The sequence below is a fragment of the Oncorhynchus mykiss genome, chromosome 17, assembly GCF_013265735.2.
Source record: "Oncorhynchus mykiss isolate Arlee chromosome 17, USDA_OmykA_1.1, whole genome shotgun sequence".
In the NCBI taxonomy this organism is placed as follows: Eukaryota; Metazoa; Chordata; class Actinopteri; order Salmoniformes; family Salmonidae; genus Oncorhynchus; species Oncorhynchus mykiss.
The window spans coordinates 61,106,566-61,131,758 of record NC_048581.1 but is presented as its reverse complement, the minus strand read 5'-3'; the positions used below and the strand labels follow the sequence as shown (position 1 = coordinate 61,131,758).

Genomic DNA, 25,193 nt, shown 5'->3' with positions numbered 1-25,193 from the left:
ATTTGTTAAAAAAGTTTGAAATATCCAATAAATGTCGTTCCACTTCATGATTGTGTCCCACTTGTTGTTGATTCTTCACAAAAAAATACAGTTTTATATATTTATGTTTGAAGCCTGAAATGTGGCAAAAGGCCGCAAAGTTCAAGGGGGCCGAATACTTTCGCAAGGCACTGTATCTCTGTATATACAGTACCAGTCAAAAGTTTGGACACACCTACTCATCCCAGGATTTTTCTTTATTTTTACTATTTTCTACATTGTAGAATAATAGTGAAAACATCAAAACTATGAAATAACATATGGAATCATGTAGTAAACAAAAAAGTGTTAAAGAAATATATTGGAGGTATATTGGAGATTTGAAATTCTTCGAAGTCGCCACCCTTTGCCTTGATGACAGCTTTTCACACTCTTGGCATTCTCTCAATTAACAGGTGCGCCTTGTTAAAAGTTAATTTGTGGAATTTCTTTCCTTCTTAATGCGTTTGAGCCAATCAGTTGTGTTGTGACAAAGTATGGGTGGTATACAGAAGATAGCCCTATTTGGTAAAAGACCAAGTCCATATTATGACAAGAACCGCTCAAAAAAGCAAAGAGAAACGACAGTCCATCATTACTTTAAGACATGAAGCTCAGTCAATGCCGAAAATGTCAAGAACTTTGAAAGTTTCTTCAAGTGCAGTCACAAAAACCAACAAGCGCTATGATGAAACTGTCTCTCATGAGGACCACCACAGGAAAGGAAGTCCCAGAGTTACCTCTGCTGCAGAGGATAAGTTCATTAGAGTTAACTGTCTCTCATGAGGACCACCACAGGAAAGGAAGTCCCAGAGTTACCCCTCTGCTGCAGAGGATAAGTTCATTAGAGTTAACTGTCTCTCATGAGGACCACCACAGGAAAGGAAGTCCCAGAGTTACCTCTGCTGCAGAGGATAAGTTCATTAGAGTTAACTGCACCTCAGATTGCAGCCCAAATAAATGCTTAACAGAGTTCAAGTAACGGACACATCTCAACATCAACTACTCAGAGGAGACTACGTGAATCAGACCTTCATGGTCGAATTGCTGCAAAAAAAACACTACTAAAGGACACCAATAAAAAGAAACACGAGCAATGGACCAGTGGAAATATGTCTGATGAGTCCAAATTTGAGATTTTTGGTTCCAACTGCCGTGTCTTTGTGAGACACTGAGTAGATGAACGCATATGTGGTTCCCACATGAAGCATGGTGACACTATCTGTGATTTATTTAGAATTAAAGGGACACTTAACCAGCATGGCTACCACAGCATTCTGCAGCGATACACCATCACATCTGGTTTGCACTTAGTTTGACTATCATTTTCAACAGGCCAATTTTTTTTTTCTTCCCTTTATTTAACTAGGCAAGTCAGTTAAAACCTCTTTGGGATAGGGGGCAGTATTTTCACTTCCGAATGAAAAGCGTGCCCAACGTAAACTGCCTGCTACTCAGGCCCAGAAGCTAGGATATGCATATAATTGGTAGATTTGGATGGAAAACACTCTAAAGTTTCAAAAACGGTTACAATTGTGTGTCTGTGAGTATAACAGAACTTATTTGGCAGGCGAAACCCCGAGGGCAAACCATCCAGGAAATAAAAAATTGAGGTGACTGTGTTTTCTATTAGTTTTCTATGGGGAACTAGATTTATGGCTTCCATGGTTTCCATGGCTTCCACTAGATGTCAACAGTCTTTAGTAATTGGGTGATATTTTTCCTTTGAGAAATTAAGAAGTAGCCCTTTCCTTTCTGTGTGTCAAGCCAAGTGTACTCTGTTTGTTGCGTGCTCCACGTTGATTTTATCCGCTATTGAACACAGTATATTCCGTCTTAAATTTTATCAATTATTTACGTTTTAGGATACCTAAAGTTGGATTACGAAAGTTGTTTAATGTTTGGACCAAGTTTACAGGTAATTTATTAGATAATTTGAGGTCATGTTGGGCGAGTTGGAACCAGTGAATTTCTAAATCAAACGTGCCAAATAAATGGACATTTTGGGGATATGAAGACGGAGTTTATCGAACAAAAGGACCATTTGTGATGTTTCTGGGACATATTGGAGTGCCAACAGAAGAAGATCTTCAAAGGTAAGGCATGAATTATATCGTTATTTCTGAATTTCGTGTCGCACCTGCTTGGTTGAAATATGATTTCACGTATTTGTATGATGGGGTGCTGTCCTCAGATAATCGTATGGTTTGCTTTCGCCGTAAAGCCTTTTTGAAATCTGTCATGCAAAGCTGTCATCAAGGCAAAGGGTGGCTACTTTGAAGAATCTCAAATATATTTTGATTTGTTTAACACGTTTTTGTCTACTACATGATTCCATATGTGTTATTTCATAGTTTTGATGTCTTCACTATTATTCTACAATGTAGAAAATAGTAAAAATGAAGTAAAACCCTTGAATGAGTAGGTGTGTCCAAACTTTTGACTGATACTGTATATATATCATACTGTATTGTAATGGTAGAGTCATAAGACTGCACACACTGTACAGTTGCATATCAGTTGCATGGTTCCATCCTCTGATATCTGTGAGGAATGAAGCCGAGCGTGTAGATTAAGGACAGCATCTGGCCACCGGGGTGACAACACCAGCACGGGTCACTGGACGTTGCCACAGTAACCACCGCTCTGCCTCTGTCCAATAGCTTTTAATGCCACATTCCCTCAGCTATTGTACCGAATATTGCCATGACCTAACTACATCAATAACTTAACACAGTAGACTTGGCCTACAAATAGGAAAGAACTGCCCAGCCTCCAACGATCTGTTGTGTCTTCTTCTCCCCTACTGAAAGCTATGTGGTTATCTAGACTAGAGTGTGGCAGTTAGATTCTTGCTGTGATTGACAGATTACACGTTTATAGGGTAATAGATTATGGGTCTGGTCTGGAGCGCAGGGCTGGGCTGGAATGGGAGGTGGTGGCAGATTCAGCAAGCCAGCATGACTTTCCATTTGTTTCTAATGCACAATCGTCTTCCCCAGGAAAGTATGTTGGCCTTTCCCTCTATACACAGTTTGGCTGGGGCTACAATTCCATGGACCTTGAGTGAGAAGCAGTCCAATGGGGAGCAGAAACCTCCAGAAGATTGAATTCCCCATCTCTAGACACTATGGCCCACTCATTCTGGAGGAAGAGATAGTGCATCTTCTACTAAATATGATCCATGACAACACAGAGAAAATACAATACAGGTCTAGATTTACAATATAAAATCAGAAGACTTATAGAAGCAGCCTAATGACCGCTGCTGGCTTTGCTACTCCCCGACGTCCAATCAATGAGGATAAAGCTGAGGCTCATTACCATAAACAGGAAGCCTATTCCAGCGAAGCAGGCAGCCTACGAGAGAGAGGGAGGCAGAGGAGAGGGAGAGTGAGAGAGAGGTAATGCGCACAGTTGATAACTCTGTCACTTAGTTTCAGCCTTCATGCACTCAAAGTGATTAAACCACCATTATTGTAGTCTGGGTCCTGTGTACCAATTTCTTTACGTGAATTATGATATTAGTGTGGCATGACATTAAAACTGCATTACCCACTCAGAACATATTTCAAATGAATACTGAATGGATGAGTGAATACATTTAATCTGCATCATCTATATTTAGCACTTCAAACATTGTTTCAGCACATAATCTTCAGGCACTCTCTCTGTAGATATTCTAATCCAATTGAAAGCTCAGAGTCAAATTCCGGTAGCACTTTTTAATAACTCCACATAATAAAGCATTTATAATGGATTAGTAAATAGTTTATTTATCATTTATTAATATTTACTCCGTTCATTAATATAGGTCCTTATAAACCATTTACTAATCATTAGTTACGTATATTTATGAGTGGCCTCGTCTGAAATGTGTGCTATTTATACTTTATAAATGTTTTGAGTGACCAGTGGAATTTCTCACAAAAAGATGGACATGACATTGGTAGACGTTTCAGCAGTACCCGATGCTCCTTCAGGTCTCAAAATAGCCCAGAACAAATCAATGGTAAAAGAATAAGCACACAACACAGGATGTTAAAGGAAACATGTTGAACATTTAATTCACAAAACCTGTTGTGAAACAACTGTTGCAAGGGCTTAAGGAAGAGTTCTAATGTGAAAGTTTTGCTAATGTTGTCAACCTGGAGAACACAAACTAATCATTAAACATGGAGATGTAGTTACACACAACAGCTGTCCAGACCGGCCATTTTGTCTCGAGTGGATTTTTATTCCTTTATTCCTACTACTGAAATGTGATCTAGGTGGAGATTTTACATGTCTGATTTGCAGGTAGAAATGTTACATGTATAACATTTAAACACTTCCTGTGCTTCAGTCTTTTAACCGCAGACTATTTTCACACGTGGCTTTGTTTGGTGGCACCTTTACTGGGCCTCTGAAGGTAGTAACTCTTTAAACGTAGGTAGTAACTCTTTAAACGTAATGGAAAAATCATTTATTCAGATATTTATTTATTTCCTTACCTCATAAGCAGTCTGCTCTTAATCTCTCGTGGACAAATTCTGCTTGTAAACCGAAGAATCGTTCGAGACGGGATGGAATGCGTAGGATAAAGAGCAGCAGTAGTTCGGGTATTTGGGTTTTCATCACTGGATTATATGGACATCTGATTCACAAACACATTTTACCGTCTCTACCGGTCGCACCACTCAAAAGCTAGCAATAGAGCATTGCAAACATGGACATTTCACACCTCTCCATGTGCTACATTCACCCCTCAAATGTATTCAACAATGACCCTGGCGTTGAGCTGAGGGCAACTGTAAATTCAAATCACTATTCACCTCTGTAAAGGATGTCACACTGCTGAGTACCACTTACTCCTGATTTTGGTGCATACCGAGCTCGAACCAGGAACCTCTGCTTTACAAACACACGTGACCCTCCTCTCTCAAGCGTCTCTACCGGTCACACCACTCAAAACACACCAATTGAGCAGCACAAACAAGGACACTTAAGGCTATGGAGTAAATGTGAAATGCAAACCGGAACTCCCAAATTCTACACACGTATGGACCCAGAATTTAATCACGCAGGCGCAGCTGAACAAATGATGCAATATTTTATTTCTGGGTTAACCGAGATAGAGTACCACAGTATGAGTCGTTACACCCTAGCTGTCTTTTAGAAAAAAAATTTAAATAATGGCTGTGATTCGTGTAGGATCACCCTGGCATGACGTTTTGATAACCGTGTTATTATCTCTTGGACAAGGTGACTTTTATCAATATATTTGCCTGTATTTGCTCCCAAAAATGAAACGCTAATTAGCTGCTAATGTGGCTATCATAAAGAACTACAAATGCCATGATAATCTGGACAAGACTGCCGTATCGAGTAAGAATCTCTGGATTAACTATCTAATATTAGCTAAATGTAGTAATGAATACATTTCTTTAAATTCACAATTCTGTGAGATTTCTTGTGCAAGTTTTAAATTGACACAATACCTGTTAGCAAAGGTGTCAGTGAGAGATAACTTGCCAGAGCTTGCAGGGATTTGTAGTATTGCATGATGTATACTTTGATGCTAGTTATCATTTTCAAATCTGAGAGTAAATAGAGCCAAATATATTGATAAAAGTCACCTTGTCCGAGATGAATGATCTTATGAATCCTTGTTTAACACTATAAAAGTTGTTTATAAATCTGTGATTAGTTTACTAACATTTACAAATGTGGGAGTAATGATTACTAAATTATGAATTAACTATTTACTAATCCATTATAAATGCTTTATTACATTGAGTTATTATAAAGTGTTACCCAAATTCCTTCTATTATGTGCACTTATGCTTAATTGTCCACATGCCCATACTTACAGACATAAAAAATACATGTCATGTGTGTAAAAAATGTATTATCTTTAACCCCCTAAGGTCGACGTCTGCCCCCGGTGGAAATCTAATTAACGTAATAAAAATATCCCCATAAAATCTGTCAGTTTAAGCTACAGATATCGTTTTATTGCATTGGATGCGTCTCAATCCACCGCATCCACTTGATGCACTTCCACATCTACGATAAAAGGCGACAGAGCTAGAGTTTGTCAGACCATGAGGCATCCCGAAAATCGTTCTTCTCACAAAATCTTCTGTAACTTCCGAATGGTTTGGCCTAAGAACTATTATGACCCCTCTATGGAAAGGCCTCACAAGACTCGTCTGAAGGTCCCCCGGTACCAGCTGAAAAAATGTATATATGAAAGTAAATATGGAGACTGTTTACTGCCAAAAATAAGGGGTTAAATAACTCAGATGTAGTGGAGACACTTCAAAACAAACTTCCTTTACATTTTTTGGGGGGGGAGACTTTCTGTTCCATGTAGTGAGTCTGTTATTCAATGCATTTGGATGGGCTAATAGCAGTAAGGCCCAAAACATTTTTTCATCAAATAATTTATCTTTTTTATTTTAGTGGGATACTACAAGGGGTCTTACATTCTAAATGAAATAGCAAAAGGAATCTTTGTATGATCTTCTTAAAACAATTACATTGTGGGGCAAAAAAGTATTTAGTCAGCCACCAATTGTGCCATTTCTCCCACTTAAAAAGACGAGAGAGGCCTGTAATTTTCATCATAGGTACACTTCAACTTTGACAGACAAAATGAGAAAAAAAAATCCAGAAAATCACATTGTAGGAATTTTAATTTATTTATTTGCAAATTATGGTGGAAAATAAGTATTTGGTCAATAACAAAAGTTTATCTCAATACTTTGTTATATACCCTTTGTTGGCAATGACAGAGGACAAACGTTTTCTGTAAGTCTTCACAAGGTTTTCACACACTGTTGCTGGTATTTTGGCCCATTCCTCCATGCAGATCTCCTCTAGAGCAGTGATGTTTTGGGGCTGTTGCTGGGCAACACGGACTTTCAACTCCCTCCAAAGATTTTCTATGGGGTTGAGATCTGGAGACTGGCTAGGCCACTCCAGGACCTTGAAATGCTTCTTACGAAGCCACTCCTTCGTTGCCCGGGCGGTGTGTTTGGGATCATTGTCATGCTGAAAGACCCAGCCACGTTTAATCTTCAATGCCCTTGCTGATGGAAGGAGGTTTTCACTCAAAATCTCACAATACATGGCCCCATTCATTCTTTCCTTTACACGGATCAGTCGTCCTGGTCCCTTTGCAGAAAAACAGCCCCAAAGCATGATGTTTCCACCCCCATGCTTCACAGTAGGTATGGTTCTTCTGGATCATCCAAATGCTCTCTAGCAAACTTCAGACGGGCCTGGACATGTACTGGCTTAAACAGGGGGACACGTCTGGCACTGCAGGATTTGAGTCCCTGGCGGCGTAGTGTGTTACTGATGGTAGGCTTTGTTACTTTGGTCCCAGCTCTCTGCAGGTCATTCACTAGGTCCCCCCGTGTGGTTCTGGGATTTTTCCTCACTGTTCTTGTGATCATTTTGACTCCACGGGGTGAGATCTTGCGTGGAGCCCCAGATCGAGGGAGATTATCAGTGGTCTTGTATGTCTTCCATTTCCTAATAATTGCTCCCACAGTTGATTTCTTCAAACCAAACTGCTTACCTATTGCAGATTCAGTCTTCCCAGCCTGGTGCAGGTCTACAATTTTGTTTCTGGTGTCCTTTGACAGCTCTTTGGTCTTGGCCATAGTGGAGTTTGGAGTGTGACTGTTTGAGGTTGTGGACAGGTGTCTTTTATACTGATAACAAGTTCAAACAGGGGCCATTAATACAGGTAACGAGTGGAGGACAGAGGAGCCTATTAAAGGAGAAGTTACAGGTCTGTGAGAGCCAGAAATATTGCTTGTTTGTAGGTGACCAAATACTTATTTTCCACCATAATTTGCAAATAAATTCATAAAAAATCCTACAATGTGATTTTCTGGATTTTTTTTTCTCATTTCGTCTGTCATAGTTGAAGTGTACCTATGATGAAAATTACAAGCCTCTCTCATCTTTTTAAGTGGGAGAACTTGCACAATTGGTGGCTGACTAAATACTTTTTTGCCCCACTGTATGTTAGCTTAGAAGAATCCACCCCCTCCCCATCTTAGACCATGGTGGTCAGTGCCGTTTAACATGAAGGAGGCCGATTGTTTTTCATGAGCATGGCCTAATTTCTATTATAGCATAATGGATGACTCTCATTCATATTCCATTCACCCAGTTCAATGATGTATACCCATCATGAGGTTGCTACAACCTAGCCTATGAATGAACGTTTACAACGTAGGTGCACACAGGTTGAGAGACAAATTTGAGGCGACAGACAGTGACATTCAATACCGCTTTGCACACTCTTGCCTGCATCTAGCTGATATAGGATGTAATCATTTGTCCAACAGTTGCAAACAAGAGTTTCTATTGGACAAATTCAGGTACTTTTATCCCTGTTTTGTTTCATTTGCTTCTGTTTAAGAAACGTTTTTCAACAGAATCTGCAGAATGAATACACCCCTGACCACGCATAAACAGGGTTCACTCTCATAACAGCCATGTTGTATTGCTTATTTTCCCTTTGCCTGTGGACTTCAATGCACAACAAATCAGCTGTATGCGTCCAGGTGAGAAAACCTTTCCAAGCCAAACCTCTAACAGCCTACTTCGTTGTCACCATATTAGCTAAAGTAACGTCATAGACAGCATAGCTAATAGGACTAACGCGTTAGTAAACCCACTACAATCATGCAGTAACGTTAGCGTACAGTCAGTAAGCAGTTACACTGGCAGACCTCGGTGGCAATACATTTGTAATACCAAAAGCTTACCTTGACTTGGAAAAGTTAACGTTACTGTGTTGTGTTGGAAAGTCATAGCCAGCTAGCTAACATACCATCCCTCTGTTTGAGCAGGGTATTGTGAGCAGGGTGTTAAGGCTAAACTAGCTAGCTGCATTTGCTAGCTAAGTAGACCGTGGCGGTCTGTTATACAGAGTCTAGTTGATAGGTAATCGACTAGCCGGACTGTTCCCCGGACTCCGCGTGTAAGGATTTGTACAATGCATGACCAAGGCTATTGAACTTGACATTGGTGTCTGTCTTTATTCCTTTATCCAACATATCATACTTAAACATGGTATCAGAAGTGGCTCGAAAAACACAGTATAGGCGCAGTTACGTTCCATATGCGAACACACCGTTTCCTACTCCTAGTCACAACACTGATCAACTCGTTAGCTAGCTAGCTAGAATCACTACCTAACTCAATGTCTGAAGGCAAAGAAATCTCCTGTTCCATCGCTATGGCAGCGAACATTCCGCCACCAAATCCCATGATTCTCACAGGGGACTGGAATACTAATTGGGACAACTTCAGGGATGAATTCGAGGACTATGCGCTGGCGACCGGTCTACATGAGAAACCCAACGGGGTACAAGTGGCAACTCTGAGGAGTTTAATGGGCAGCGAATGCAGGCATATCTACCGGCACAATCACACCCTCACAAAACAGTAACAGTGTGATGCAAAGGCTATATTGGATGCATTGGAGAATTCCTTCAATCACGGCAGAAACGTAATTTACAAGCGGTTCGATTACAAGCTGCAAACAGGAAGAGGGGGAGTCAGTACACAACTTTGTAACCCGTTTGACAGAGAAATCCGGCACTTGTGAAAACGGGGGATTGAAAGATGAATTGTTTCGTGACAAAATAGTACTGGGAATTGCAAATGAAGTTACGCGTCGGCGTCTACTGAGAGAGAGAGAGGCTTAACATTAGTAACTGCCATTGAAATGTGCCGCACTGCTGAAGTCACTGACATGAGAATGAGAGCAATGGAAATCGAAATCCCACGCTCCAACGTTGATACTGTTCACGCTGTTGCTAGGCAGACATTCACACAAAACCAATCGAGGCAGAGAAATTCACCACGAACAGTGAACACAGAGCCCCGTAGCATGTAAATACTGTGGGAATACATACACACGTGGCAAAGAGCACTGCCCTGCCTACAGAAAACCATGCAGAGCTTGTGGAACTAATAATCACTTTGCAAAAGTGTGTCACAAAATAAAAAGAAGGGTGAGTGAGGGCAAGATTCACTGTGTTGATGATGTCACTCAATGTTCAGAGCTGAATAGTGAAAGTGACATTTACATGCATGACAAAATCAATCTGGCACCTGACACACATATTTTGCCCAGCGATACTAAACTAAAGCTGTACTCAGGAGAGCTAATGAGCTCTATAGGCACCTTTGGGACTGAATGTGTTATTCGGGCACGCAAACACAAGCAGGAGTTTGAGATTGTGAAAACCAGTCAACATCCTCTCCTCTCAGGCTCTACATGCGACCGCCTGGGACTGATGCAGTTCACTGTACCAAATGACCTGCACATTGTGGATCATGTCCAGCATGGACCCCTGTCCAAAGAACAACTACTCAGCAGATATGACGATGTATTCAACATGCCCGTTGAATCAGTGCCTGCGGAGGTACACTTTGAAGTGGATGAGAGCATCACTCCAGTCCAGTGTGCTCCTCGCAATGTGCCCATTGCAATGAAAGTGGCTGTGAAGGCACAGCTGGACAAGTATGAGGCCGATGGCCACATGACATCTGTGACTGAACCAACCGACTGGATCAGCAATATGGTCATAGTGAAAAAAATATAAAAAATAGAAGCTGTATAGTCTGCATCAACCCAAAGCATCTGGACCAAGCACTGAAACGATCCCACTACATCATGCTGACACTAGAGAATGTCCTCTACAAACTTCCCAAGGCCAGGATTTCACCTTGGTGGATGCCCGAGATGCATTCCTTCAATGCAAGCTGGACGAGGAAAGCAGCTTCATGACTACCTTCTGGGCCCCATGGGGTCGGAAACGCTGGCTCAAGCTCCCGTTTGGTGTTTCAGTGGCGCCTGAGATATACCAAAGCAAGCAGCACGAGTTACTGGCTGGGCTCAAGGGCATTGAACCCATCGCCGATGATGTCCTGATCGTAGGCTGTGGTGACACCGACGAAGAAGCAGAACGCGACCACGATGTGAAGCTCCTGGCACTGATGGAGCGCTGCTGATCAGTTAAGCTTTGTCTTGGCCTGAAGAAGCAGCAGTTCAAGGTGAAAGACGTCCACTTCCATGGCCACAGTCTCTCGGCAAAAGGCCTGAAGCCGGACCCAGACAGGTCCGAGCAATCTTCGACATGACAAACCCGTCTGATGCACAAAAAAAAAAGAGTACAGCATCTCATCGGTTTTGCAAACTATCTTGTAAAGTTCATGCCACACCTATCAGCAGTCTGTGAGCCTCTGCGCCGGTTGCTGGACAAAGACACACCATGGCACTGGCTACCCAAGCACGAGGCCGCAGTGCAGGAGATGATATCTCTGGCTTCATCCATGCCAGTGTTGCGCTACTACGATGTCACAAAGCCTGTCACAATCCAGAGCGACTCCAGCCAATGGGGACTTGGATGCTGCCTTATGCAGGAAGGACAGCCCATTGCTTTTGCCTCGAGAGCGCCCACGCCTACTGAACAAAACTATGCACAAATTGAGAAAGAGTGCCTCAGCATCGTCTTCTCCTGCCAGCGATTCCATCACTACTTATATGGTCGAGAGCTGGTCACCTCTGAAACTGACCACAAACCACTCATTGACATATTCAGTAAACCTCTCCTCAACATGCCCAAAAGGCTTCAAAGCATGCTCCTGACTCTGCAAAACTACAGCCTGAAGGTCATTTACAAGCCAGGACCAGAGATGTACATCAGCGACACACTGAGCAGGGCAACAGCACAATGTACAGGCAGAGGCACTGCCTATCAGCGGCAGGCCATCTGTTCGCTACAGTGGGAACAACAAGACGTTCAACAGATCAATCAGGCAGACGTCACAGATCACCGCCTAGACCAGATCAGGCAACACACTGACAAGGACGAACACCTACGGTCACTGAAGTCCATGGCTCTCGCAGGTTGGCCATACCTGAAAAAGGAGACACCTTTCACAGTGAGAGAATACTGGACCTTTCGAGATGAGATCAGCGTGAAAAATGGCGTCTTGTTCAGAGGTCAGAAGGTCATTATACACTCCAGTCACGTCGCATACACTCCAGTCACGTTGGAGGTGACACATGCTACCGCCAGGCTCATGAAACATTATACTGGCCAAACATGCAAGCAGAAATTAAATACTTTTTCAGCAACTGTACCACATGCAACGAGTACGCTCATGAAAAGCAAAAGGAAACCATGATGTCACACAAACTGCCCACAAGGGCCTGGCAAATCATCAGCATGGACTTATTCAGCCCCAGACAAAAGGACAATCCTCTCATCGTTGATCACTACTCTGACTTTTGGGAAATTGAACTGCTCCCTGACTTGTCTGCAGAGACGGTCATAAAGTGCTGCAAGGCACAGTTTGCAAGGCAAGGTCAGCCTGACAAGGTAATCACGGACAATGGCCCACAATTCACTGCACAGTTCAAGCGTTTCGCCTCAGAATGGGAGTTTGACCACGTGACCTCCTCTCCAAGACACCCAAAAGCACATGGCAAGCCAGAATCAGCTGTCATGATTGCAAAAAAACTGTTAAGCAGGGCCTTGCGCGACAGCAATGACCCATGGAAAGCGATCTTACAGTGGAGGAACATACCCAACGAAAACATGGACAGCAGCCCAGCACAACACCTTCTGTCCAGACGTCTGAAGACTACCATCCCCGTAGCTAACAAGCTATTTGAGACCTGCGTCATGGTTGGCGTCACAGAAAGCAGCTCGCTAAGTGCTTCTACGACCGGACTGCTCGAGACCTACCAGAGCTGGAGGTGGGTGAAACAATAAGGATGAAACCGTTGCCAGGAGACCACACAGGACTTTGGAGGCTTGGCACGTGCCTACAGAGAGTTGCACCACATTCTTACCTGGTGGGTGTTGGTGGCTCCCTCTATCGTCGCAATCGGGTAGACCCTCGCTGCGGGCCCCGGACTGGGCACCCTCGCTGCAGGCCCCGGACTGGGCACCCTCGTTGCCGTCCCCGGACTGGGCACCCTCGCTGCTGGCCCCGGACTGGGCACTCTCGTTGCGGGCCCCGGACTGGAGACCGTCGCTGGAGGCTCCGGACTGGAGACCGTCGCTGGAGGCTCCGGACTGGAGGCTGTCGTTGGAGGCTTCATGCCATGGATCATCACTGGAGGCTTCATGCCATGGATCATCACTGGAGGCTTCTTGCCATGAATCCTCACTGGAGGCTTCGTGCCATGGATCATCACTGGAGGCTTCTTGCCATGGATCATCACTGGAGGCTTTGTGCCATGGATCATCACTGGAGGCTTTGTGCCATGGATCATCACTGGAGGCTTTGTGCCATGGATCCTCACTGGATGCTTTGTGCCATGGATCATCACTTGAGGCTTCGTGCCATGGATCATTACTGGAGGCCGGGTGCGTAGAGCTGGCACAGGGCTTACCGGGCTGGGGAGACGCACTGGAGGCCTAGTGTGTAGAGCTGGCACAGGGCTTACCGGGTTGGGCAGACGTACATGAGACAGGGTGCGCGGAGCTGGCACAGGATATACTGGGCCGTGGAGACGCACCGGAGGTCTGGAGCACAGACCTGGCACAACCCATCCTGGCTGGATGCTCACCCTAGCCCGGCAACTGTGGGGGCGCTGGAACAGGACGCACTGGGCTGTGGATGCGTACCGGCGACACAGTACGTGTAACCGCAAAGCATGGTGCCTGAAGGGTCACATGCTCCTCAAAGCGACTGTCTTTCTCCAGACTCCAACCCCTCCAAACTCTTTCGTCCCTCTCCACTGCCAAAAACTCCTCGCTCAAACGGTCTAAAAATTCCTCCTCGGTCTCGGACTCACCCCTCAGCACCGACGCCTACGTCATCTGCCCCCCCCCCCCCCTCAAAAAAAATACTTTGGGGCTGCCTCGCAGGTTTCCGTTGTGTCCTCTCCTCCTAACCACACTGCTTGGTCCTTTGGTGGTGGGTAGTTCTATCACGGCCGTTGAAAGAAGTGGACCAAAGTGCCAACAAAAACACAAATTCAAGAAACAACCGTGAAGCTTACAGGGCTAAGTGCCACAAACAAAGTTAACTACCCACACTGAAGGAGGGAAAAAGGGCTATCTAAGTATGATTCCCAATCAGAGACAACGATAGACAGCTTTCCCTGATTGAGAACCATACCCGGCCAAAACATAGAAATAAAGAAACATAGAAAACAAAACATAAATTGCCCACCCCAGATCACACCCTGACCTAACCAAATAGAGAAATAAAACGGCTTTCTAAGGTCAGGGCGTGACAGTTAAGGAGTCTAGTTGATAGGTAATCGACTAGCCTGACTGTTCCCCGGACTCCGCGTGTAGGGATTTGTACAATGCATTAACAAGGCTATTGAACTTGACATTGGTGTCTGTCTTTATTCAACATATCATACTGAAACACGGTCTACGCACTCCACACTGCTCTTTCCCACCTGGACAAAAGGAACACCTACAGTATGTGAGAATGCGGTTCATTGACTACAGCTCAGCATTCAACACCATTGTGCCCTCAAAGCTCATCACTAAGCTAAGGACCCTGGAACTAAACACTGCAACTGGATCCTGGACTTCCTGACGGGGCACCCCCAAGTGGTAAGGGTAGGCAACAACACGTCTGCCACACTGATCCTCAACACTGGGGCCAGTCAGGGGTGTGTACTTAGTCCTCTCCTGTACTCCCTGTTCACCCACGACTGCGTGCCAAACACGACTCCAACACCATCAAATTTGCTGACGACACAACAGTAGTAGGCCTGATCACCGACAACGATGAGACAGCCTATAGGGAAGAGGTCAGAGAACTGCAGTGTGGTGCCAGGACAACAACCTCTCCCTCAATGTGAGCAAGACAAAGGAGCTGATCATGGACTACAGGAAAATGCGGGCCGAACAGGCCCCCGTTAACATCAATGGGGCTGTAGTGGAGCGGGTCGAGAGTTTCAAGTTCCTTGGTGTCCACATCACCAACGAACTATCATGGTCCAAACACATCAAGACAGTCGTGAAGAGGGCACGACAATCCCTTTTCCACCTCAGGAGACTGAAAAGATTTGGCATGGGTCCCCAAATCCTCAAAAAGTTCTACAGCTGCACCATCGATAGCATTCTGACCGGTTGCATCACTGCCTTGTATGGCAACAGCTCAGCATCTGACCGTAAGGCGCTACAGGGGGTAGTGCGTACAGCCTACTACATCACTGGGGCCAAGCTTCCTGCAATCCAGGACCTATATAATAGGCAGTGTCAGAGGACAGCCCATAAAATTGTCAGAGACTCCAGTCACCCAAGACCCCCCCCTCCATTTGTTTTGTACACTGCTGCTACTCAGTGTTTATTACACAGTCACTTCACCCCTACCTACATGTACAAATCACCACAACTAACTGTACCCCCGCACACTGACTCGGTACTGGTACCCTGTGTATATAGCCTCATTATTGTTATGTTATTGTGTTACCTTTAATTACTTTAAATTTTTTACATTAGTTCATTTGGTAAATATTTTCTTAACTCTTCTTGAATTGCACTGTTGGTTAAGGGCTTGTAAGTAAGCATTTCACGGTAAGATCTACACTTGTTGTATTCAGCAAGTGACAAATAATGTTTTGATTTGAAGTAAGTGAAACTGAAAGTGATGGAGAACATTTCATTCACGCTGCAAGAGCTCTGATAGGCTGGAGGACGTCCTTCGGATGTTGTCATAATTACTCTGTAAGTCTTTGGAAGGACCTGAGAACCATGAGCCTCCTAGGTTTTGTATTGAAGTCAATGAATGCAGAGGAGGACGGAAGCTAGCTTTCCTCTGGCTACACCATGATGCTACCCTACGGAGTGCTGTTGAGGCTACTGTAAACCTTCTTTGTAAAATATTGTGTTTTAATCAGTTATTTGGTGACTTAATTATATTTAGTTTAGTTTTATAGAAATAGGATAACTTTTTGAATGTTTTTTTATTTTTATTAAATTCACTGAAGAGGATGGTCCTCCACTTCCTCCTCCGAGTAGCCTCCACTGTGACAAGGCTAAGACTCTTATGGGTTAAAAACCAATAGTTAACAGTAATCTGCAGAGTTCTAGTAAGACATGACAGGAGTCTCTATGGCTGTAGGATGTAGGGGGGCGCTAGGAGACATCACTCACCAGGATTTTAGGGGTAGAGCGCATGGGCTCCTCCTCTTCGGGTACAATGCGGATGTAGAAGACAGCAGGGAAGATGAAGATGAGGCAGGGGGCAGATGTGGCACCTGAGGGAGGAGAGGATAAAAACACTCTGTAGCCATAGTGTCAAATAACAAGATCTACAGAACCGTAGAATAACAAGAGCCCAAATTAACAGCGAGGAAGTAGCCTAGCGATGTCAGGAAAGTCACCAAAAAGTATCCTTTGTCTCCCTGACTGCCAGAATGACACCAGCAGAAACAAGAGATTCCATTCTAAAGGCTTTATTGGGATAGAAAGTGTTGAAGTTAGCGTTAAACACAACAGATTACTATTCACCCAACAATACTCATGAAACTACTCAGAGTTGGGACAATAAGGTGCTAAAACTACAGCATACATGTAAAAATATATCCATTATAATCCTTGATGAAAGGATCGAACATTTCAGTTTCTTCGATCATAAGACTTTATTATTCCTGAGGTGATTTAAGAGCTTTCCCCTAAAATGTCTCCAAATCTGTAAGTACATTATTACGGCTTAGGGGTTAATGCATAGGGGATCAAATGGTCTAGGGTGAAATGTAAGAGGCTATGATCATCACTCTGCGAGGACCCCCCAGTTTATTGTAAGGTAGCCGAGGGCAACTAGACCTCCATCTGTCTGGACAATGATATTTCCTCTTAGCAAAGTCACAATGACAGTGCAGAAAGTTATTATGCTTTATTACATAAAGGTTCAATTTTCACCTAAATTCCTAAGCTTTTACTTACAGGCAGGTGTGCCCTTTTGTGTTCAATGAGGTACAATTCCAGGTAGCCTTGTGTCTGGAGGCATACGTTCTAGAGATGTGCATTTTTTAAATTCCTACCGATGATGCCGAAGATGCCCAGGATGTTAGGGGCGAAGATGACCAGCATGTTGATGAGGGTGAGCAGGGTGACAGCAATGGCAATGTGGCGGGGCCAGTAGAATGTCTTGTTGGGGAAAAACAACTGCTGGATGGCTCTCCTTACCTGAGAAGACCACAGGGAGAAAAGCACAGTTACAACACTATTCTTATTCACAGACACACACTTTCATCAAAGAGCAGAAACTCACTGCTTTAATATAGTAATATGCTGTTTTAACAGATGCGTTTGTCCAAAGTGACAGTGACAGACATGCTAAGTATACATAGTATACATCTTTACTTCTAGACATACACAGTTTCATTGAGCCAGACACATTGTTTGTGATAAGAGGTAAAACTCACAGGGAAGAGCACTATGGGGACGGTGAGTGTGACAGCGGTGAGCACGGCCAGACGGACACAGAGGATCAGGGTGTCGTAAGGGTCCAGACGGCTGTAGGTGTGCAGCAGCTCTGACTCCACCTCACCTATAGGGGGCAGACACACAGGAGGAGGGCTTAGCGAAGCATCAATAACCACCAACTCCAGAAAGAGCAGAAAATGTATTACAAACGATATGCAACATATCATCATCACATCAATGTTTTTCCATCAGAAGGCAAAAGAAAGTCTGGCTTATATGTTACATGCTGCTCCCCTTTGTGCTTGGAGCCTTATATTGAAATATACTACAGTAATATACTGCTATGATTGTGCTTATAACAATGTCATAGAGTAGAATCACTGGCATATTACAAATTGGTCTGATATGAGCTACGGCCACCAGGAGGAGCAGTTACTTCATAATGATTCTCTACCACTTTAAAAACAGCCTCTGAAGCCTAAAAGAGCTTTGTCCATGCAAATGAATGGCAAACGTGAGAAGTGGCTTTGTGTTAGCGAACTGAACTAGCCTGAAGCTCATGTAAAATGGGCCTGGGGGTAGCATTATAATGACATGGAGGTGAGTGGGCCTCACCATAGAAGGTCAGGTATCCAAACAGAGCAGCCAGGAAGTACATGGTGTACATGACTACAATGGAGATGTTGGACACATGCTGCATCCTTTGCTTGGTTGGGCTGAAATCAGAGAATATTGGATGATGTGATGTCACACACGCTTACACACACACCACACACACACCAATATGCCCACAAAAAAAGGCCAGTTTGAGCTTTAGGGCATTTTTGATTTGTTTGAGGGTTACATAAGATCCAAGAATCTTACAAAGGAATATTATATTGTGGCTGAACACATGTCAGATTGATCTAAAGTAGGATGATTATTCAGATTATCACCAGGCTAGCCATGCGTATTTACACATTACTGAGAATGCAAAGCAGTGTGCTATATGACACTGGCATATGAGTAGCCAAGCACAAAGCTGACATAATGATTTTCCTATCTGCAGGATGACTGAACTGAATTAAAGGGTCCGATAGTAAACAGCAACAATGTTGCATCCTGGGAAAGTGGGGCACCTACTTTTTGAGCTCGGTGTAGATGGGCAGGACCTCAGGGTGGCACACAAAGGCAAACGCCAGGATGGGGATGGTGTAGGCAGTCTGGAAAACAATTGACTGTGAAGTCCCCATGGATACGGTGGCGCCAGCCCCAACCCTCTTACCACCAACCTAGTGTTTTACTGGCCATTAGGGCCTTGTAGCACACATCACACAGAGCAAATTATTTCCTGTGATTAACTTGGACCTGGCTACTGACCAACGTTTAGCCTGCTTAGGGATGCCTGGGCCATAAGTATATCAGCAGGAAGGACTGGTCTAACTACCTGGGGCGACTTGGGAAATCTAGTGCATCTTTAGGGGATGCTGATTATGGGTTTGTAAACACTAGTCAATAATCTACTGCTAATTCCCCAGTTTATGACTGACTACACAGGACTACAACTGTACTGTTACTAATAGTACTGCATAATATGAATATCAAATACAATTGTATTTGTCACATGCGCCGAATGCAACAAATGTAGACTTTACAGTGAAATGCTTACTTATGAGCCCTTTCCCATCATTGCAGTTAAAAAGTAAGAAAATTAACAAATAGATTAAAAGAAAACAGTAACACAATAAAATAACACAATAAATGAACAATAACAAGGCTATATTCAAGGAGTACCGGTACCGAGTCAGTGTACTGGGGTACGAGGTAGTTGGTGTCACGGATCTTTCATTACACACACCTGTCCCCATTTCCCACTGATTAGTAGTTGTATAAGTGTGCCTTTTGGTTTCCATTGGGTGGTCGATTATTGTTACAATGTCCGTTGGTGCGTGAAAGTACCTGTGCTGTGTGTTTTAGGCTTTCATGTCCTTGTGGATTGCGCAGGTGATTACAGGTCTCGTCCCGTGTGTTAATCGTTGTGCGTGTGTGTTATTTATTTGAGGTACTCCTCGCTCTTTTGTTTTGGGTTTCTACACTGTGTTTTGTTACGTGTTTCTTTGGTCTTCGTTCCCCGCGTCTTTACACGGCACACCGTCATTTGGGCTTAAAAATAAAACTATTACACATTCCTGCGTCTGTCTCCCGATCCGTCATACCAACGTGACAGTTGGATTGATTGATTGAGATCAAATGTACAGGTTTGGTTAGGTGACTGATTTAAGTACACTGTAACTTATCTGCACTCTTAAAAAATAGGGTTCCAAAACGGGTCTTTGCGGAGGGATAGGGTTCTACCAAAATCCGTTTTGATCAGAAAAAACTGTTTTGGAATACAAGGGTTCTATGTAAGGTAAAGGGTTCTACTTAGAACATTTACCATCCTAAGAACTGTTTTTGGAAGAAAGGGTATAGAACCATATATAATATCTCCCAGCATGCTCTATTGCAGGGAGATTTTCAGAATTATTTGTTTTACTATAATACCTGTGTTTTTGCATGTACATTGATTGGTTGATTAATATTATGCTACACAAAGATAAATAACATACAGATTTCTAAACTAATCCATTCTGTTAATAATTTAATTTATTGCACCCATTACTGAGATGGTTGTTCCAGTTTAGATGACTGAGGTAGTCTCAGTGTTCAATTGTACCTACCCTGGCAGAATGGAGACTGCGGGTAATTAACAATTTGACTTGTTGGATGTCCAAACTGGCTGGATTCCAATATGAATTACACATCACTTTGCCAACCAGCACAATGTGACTTTCAGGCATGATGTGGCCTGTAAACCAGGAGAGTCCTAACACCACTGTGTTAGGGTATAACTAAGCCCTCAAAGAAAGGACAAATTATATATGTAATGTATTGTCATAAATATATTTTTTTATTTAACTCGGAAGTCATTAAATAGTTTAGAATGTAATTTTAAAGGCTAATAAGGCTGGTAAACCCTTCATAGATGGTTCTAGGAAGAATCTTTAGATGATAAAATTGGTTTTGATAGAGGGTTCTAGGTACAACCATATAGATGGGGTTCTTTGAAGAACCCTACATACATAGAGGGTTCTACCCAGTACCAAAAAGGGTTCCCTTATGAGGACAATCCAAAGAACACTGTATGGTTATACTCAGCACCTTTTTTTCTAATAGTGTGTATGTTACCATAAAACAATGTACAGTATGTTATCGTAAATTCCAACAAAACTTTAGCTTAACAGTACATTACTGTAAAGTTTACAGTAATGTACTGTTAAGCCAAAGTTTATTTGTAATTTACGTAACTGGCTGCCAGCAAGGTACCCTCAAAACAACAGGATTGTTTTTACAGTGTAGCTGCAGAGTACTAGCTAAAGAGATTGTCATAGTAAGACATGAGAAAGACTGAGCCCCAGAAATGCCAGGCCTTCCTCATCAGGGCCATTTCCCCAGAGTTGGCCCACAGAGAGAGAACTGTTACAGTCTGTGATGCAGTGCCAGAGAATGACGTGAGCCCCCGAGTGGTTCTACTCTCCAGTCAGACAGGAGCTGACATCTCAGTCTGGGAATACTGGGAGACCATTGGGAGGCTGAGCCCTAACCTTTACATGATGGATGCTCCTATTCCCTCCTATTCAGACCTATTACTCTTTCTGGAGCACACGGGTCTGATTAATACATTGTGATTCAACAGAGTGGGATTGTTCATAGCGCAAACAGGCTAGTGGGTCATCTGTTTTTTCCATTGTCATTACCAACATGTTAAATATTTTCTTGAATACCTGTGATGGAAAGGATGGGCTGATGGAGTTGACTGTACAGGAACTCACCTGTGAGTTGAGGTTGACCATTTTGGGAACACAGGCTTCGTTGTAACCTGTGTCGTTGGTAACAGCAGTCACACTGGCTGTGCTGTTAAAGACAAAGTCTACAAAGGGACAGAGGGTATGGAACTTCTTATAGATGACCTGCAGAGAGGAAAGAGGAGTTGGCTGGATGAGATGAGTAGTCTGAAGGACATGGGCCTGCATACATAACAGCACAGTACACAAAATCAAAACTAGGTCAGACACACACACACACACACACACACACACACACACACACACACACACACACACACACACACACACACACACACACACACACACACACACAGAGAGAGAGACCAACGTGGTCTGAAACTGCAGGGTACAAAACTTGTCCACAGAAATCTGAGAGAGAGGAAAATTAAAGAGGTTGAACCTCAGATCTCTGACTGATAGTAGACTAAGCTGGGTGTAGTGATTTATTTGCTTTTTCTGCAAGAGTGCAAAAACGAAGATTACTGCAGATTTGAAAAATATAACTTATAACCTGAGATCTGTGCACAGAACTCTGACATGTGCAAAAACCATCAATTCAAGTCAATGGAAATCCATTAGTCAGGATTTGGACCATTATGAGAGCACTGCAACACATGGAGGCCTATACTGTAGCTGTGTATAACAGTGCATACCGAGATGAGGAAGAAGACCATGCAGGTGAGGGAGAAGCCACTGGTGTAGCCCAAGTACCCTGAAACAACACAGAGACACTTCATCAGAACTATTCACATCAGACATCACACTCTCACATCCTCTGGCAAATGGGGATGGGGCGTGGGAGGTTAGAATGACTCTCTTATTTCCGTCATGTTTAATATTTTCTCCCAATGCTAATTACAGGGAACACATACAAACATTCGCCTGTTTCAAGACAATGTGTTTGGGCTTGAGATCATAAGCGTGTTTGTTCTTAGAGTGCCTAGAGAACTAGACTGAATAGGACTGGAGTACTGAGAGCTGCAGCTCATTACTGGGCTCCGGTAGCATGGACTCTCTCTCTCTTTCCTTTCTCTCTCTCTCCTTTTTTCTCTTGCTCTCTCTTCTCTCGGCTCAATTCTCTGCAGGAGAGAAACGCTTAATAAGAGGTCAAGACTTTTCTCCCAGCCCCTCCACCCCTCTCTCTGCATCTCTCTCTCTCCCTCTCTCTACTCTGTCTTCCTCTCCCTCTCTCTCTGTCATTCTACCTCTCTCTCTTATGTAATTGAATTTGAGCTGTTTTTGAAACGGCTATCCCAGTGAACGGTGCATGCATGAAGCTGGGTCTCTCTCACAGAGCGTATAGGAGAAAAACACAGAGACAACAGAGAGGGAGACACTCACTTGATGAAAGCTTTGTGGCCATTTCACTTTGTTAAACAAGAGAGCTCATTAAATGGAGCTGAAGCCAGGGTATTCTGCGCTGGGTATTTTTATATTTTCACAGGACTTCTGACAGTAACATTATCTCACATGACACGGCTATTTACTAAAGTCCATCCTAAAACAGTGGGGGACTGTTTGCCACAACACGAGAGAGAGAGAAGGGAGAGGGGGGAGGGGATGGGGATTGGGAAAGAGTAGGTGGAAGAGAAGGGGAGGGGGTAGAGGAAAAATGAGACAGAGGAAGGTCACTGGTTCTAATCATTTCTTTCCCTGGAAGGGTTATTGGCAAACACAATGATGAAATGACTGTTCAAGCGGGATTTTTTTCCCTCTTGAAAATCTCATCAGAGTAGAAATCTGTCATTTTTCATGTGCAAGACAAAAATACATTCTGAGAACCTTAACTTACAAAACATAACACAACATTTAACATATGACAGATTATTAAATAAGTATACTCTTATTAAGGTTTTAATTAAGACAGTTAACAGAAACTCACCTAGCTGCTTCATCAAAGCCAGAGGCAGGATGACACTGATGGACACCATGATGACCAGGTAGTTCCCATTCAGGTACCACTCACTGGAGAGAGAAATGGGGAAGAGAAAGGGGGAGGAGAGAAAGAGCAAGAGAGAGATGTATGATATTTATGTAACTAATTTATTACATCTTTAGTCCTTATTTGTAAGGGAAATGTTCAATGTCTCTCTTTTATTCAATGACAAGAGGAAAAACTCTTAACTGTAAAGCAAGCCGCCAGGGATGATGAGAACCCATCATCCCATCAACTCATCATCATCCATCAACTCATCACCTCTTGACAGCCAGCAGTAGGACTGACTGACTTACCCCCTGAGGAACTGGGAGTGTTCCCTCAATGACACACATCTACACGTCTTTCCAGATCCATTAAACATTTAACCCAGGTGGTGCTGGTATGAGAGGGACAGCACTGTGTTAAAGCCCTTAATAAGTCTACGACAAGGTGTAGGTGCATAGCAACTGTGATAAACACGTGAAATAAGCCCATGTATGATATATTGAGTCCACTGCATTACTAATTATTTATTTTAAAATTTTTTACCTTTGACTCTGCATTGTTGGAAGTGAACCCATAAGTAAGCATTTCACTGTCAGAACCCATTCAGACCCCTTCACTTTTTACATATTTTATTACGTTAAAGCCTTATTCTAAAATGGATGAAATAACTTTTTTTCCTCATCAATCTACAATTCACTATAATGACAAAGCAACAACAGGTTTTTAGAAATGTTAGCAAATGTATTAAAAACAAAACCAGAAATACCTTATTTTCATAAGTATTTAGACCTTTTGCTATGAGACTCTAAATTGAATTCAGGTCCATCCTGTTTCCATTGATGCTTCTACAACTTGATTGGAGTCCACCTGTGGTAAATTCAATTGATTGGACATGATTTGGAAAGGTACACACGTGTCTTTATAAGGTCCCACAGTAGACAGTGCATGAGGTTGAAGGAATGGTCCATAGAACTCCAAGAAAGGATAGTGTTGAGGCACAGATCTGGGGAAGGGTACCAAAACATTTCTGCAACATTGAAGATCCCCAAGAACACAGTGGCCTTCATCATTCTGAAACGCCCGGCCAAACTGAGCAATCGGGGAAGAAGGGCCTTGGTCAGGGTAGTGATCAAGAACCTGATGGTCACTCTGACAGAGCTCCAGAGTTCCTCTGTGGAGATGGGAGAACATTCCAGACGGACAACCATCTCTGGTAGAGTGACCAGACAGAAGCCACTCCTCAGTAAAAGGCACATGACAGCCCGCTTGGAGATTGCCAAAAGGCAAAGGACTGAGGACTGCAAAGGACTAAAGGACTGTCAGACCACGAGAGAAAATATTCTCTGGTCTGATGAAACCAAGATTGAACTCTTTGGCCTGAATGCCCAGTGTCACGACTGGAGGAAAACCAGGGACCGCTCATCACCTGGCCAATACCATCACTATGTTAAATCATGGTGGTGGCAGTATCATGCTGTGGGGATGTTTTCCAGCGGCAGGGACTGGAAGACTAGTTAGGATCGAGGGAAAGATGAACAGAGAAAATTACAGAGAGATCCTTGATGAAAACCTGCTCCAGAGCACTCCAGAGTCCAGGCTTGAACATCTCTGGAGAGACCTGAAAATAGCTGTGCAGTGACGCACCCCATCCAAACTGACAGAGCTTGAGAGAAGCTGCAGAGAAGAATGGGAGAAACTCCCCAAATACAGGTGTATCAAGTTTGTAGCATCATACCTAAGACTCAAGGCTGTAATCGCTGCCAAAGCTGCTTCAACAAAGTACTGAGTGAAGGGTCTGAATAGTTATGTAAATGTAATATTTTAGTTTTGTTTTTCAAATAAATTTGCAAAAATCTCTATACCTGTTATTGTCATTATTGGGTATTGTGTGTAGATTGATGAGGGAAAAAAGCATTTGAATCAATTTTAGTATAAGGCTGTAAAGTAACAAAA

General features: G+C 43.3%; 1 protein-coding gene across 3 annotated transcripts in view; it reads right to left on the bottom strand.

Moving 5' to 3' along the window:
- Window positions 1–2,391: 2,391 nt before the first annotated feature.
- Window positions 2,392–25,193, bottom strand: part of LOC110494279 (sodium-coupled neutral amino acid transporter 3) — a 74,737-nt gene continuing 51,935 nt past the window's right edge. For 2 of the 3 annotated variants that reach the window (XM_036950363.1, XM_036950364.1), the window contains exons 9-17: window positions 23,199–23,281; window positions 21,970–22,028; window positions 21,302–21,439; window positions 18,573–18,652; window positions 18,066–18,166; window positions 17,450–17,574; window positions 17,066–17,210; window positions 16,176–16,279; window positions 2,392–3,378 (exon numbers count right to left, since the gene is read on the bottom strand). In XM_036950363.1, coding sequence (XP_036806258.1) covers window positions 3,274–3,378; window positions 16,176–16,279; window positions 17,066–17,210; window positions 17,450–17,574; window positions 18,066–18,166; window positions 18,573–18,652; window positions 21,302–21,439; window positions 21,970–22,028; window positions 23,199–23,281 — 940 coding nt within the window. In that variant the 3' untranslated portion in view covers window positions 2,392–3,273. The remainder of the gene's footprint in view (window positions 3,379–16,175; window positions 16,280–17,065; window positions 17,211–17,449; window positions 17,575–18,065; window positions 18,167–18,572; window positions 18,653–21,301; window positions 21,440–21,969; window positions 22,029–23,198; window positions 23,282–25,193) is intronic. The other variant, XM_036950365.1, reaches the window with a different exon arrangement.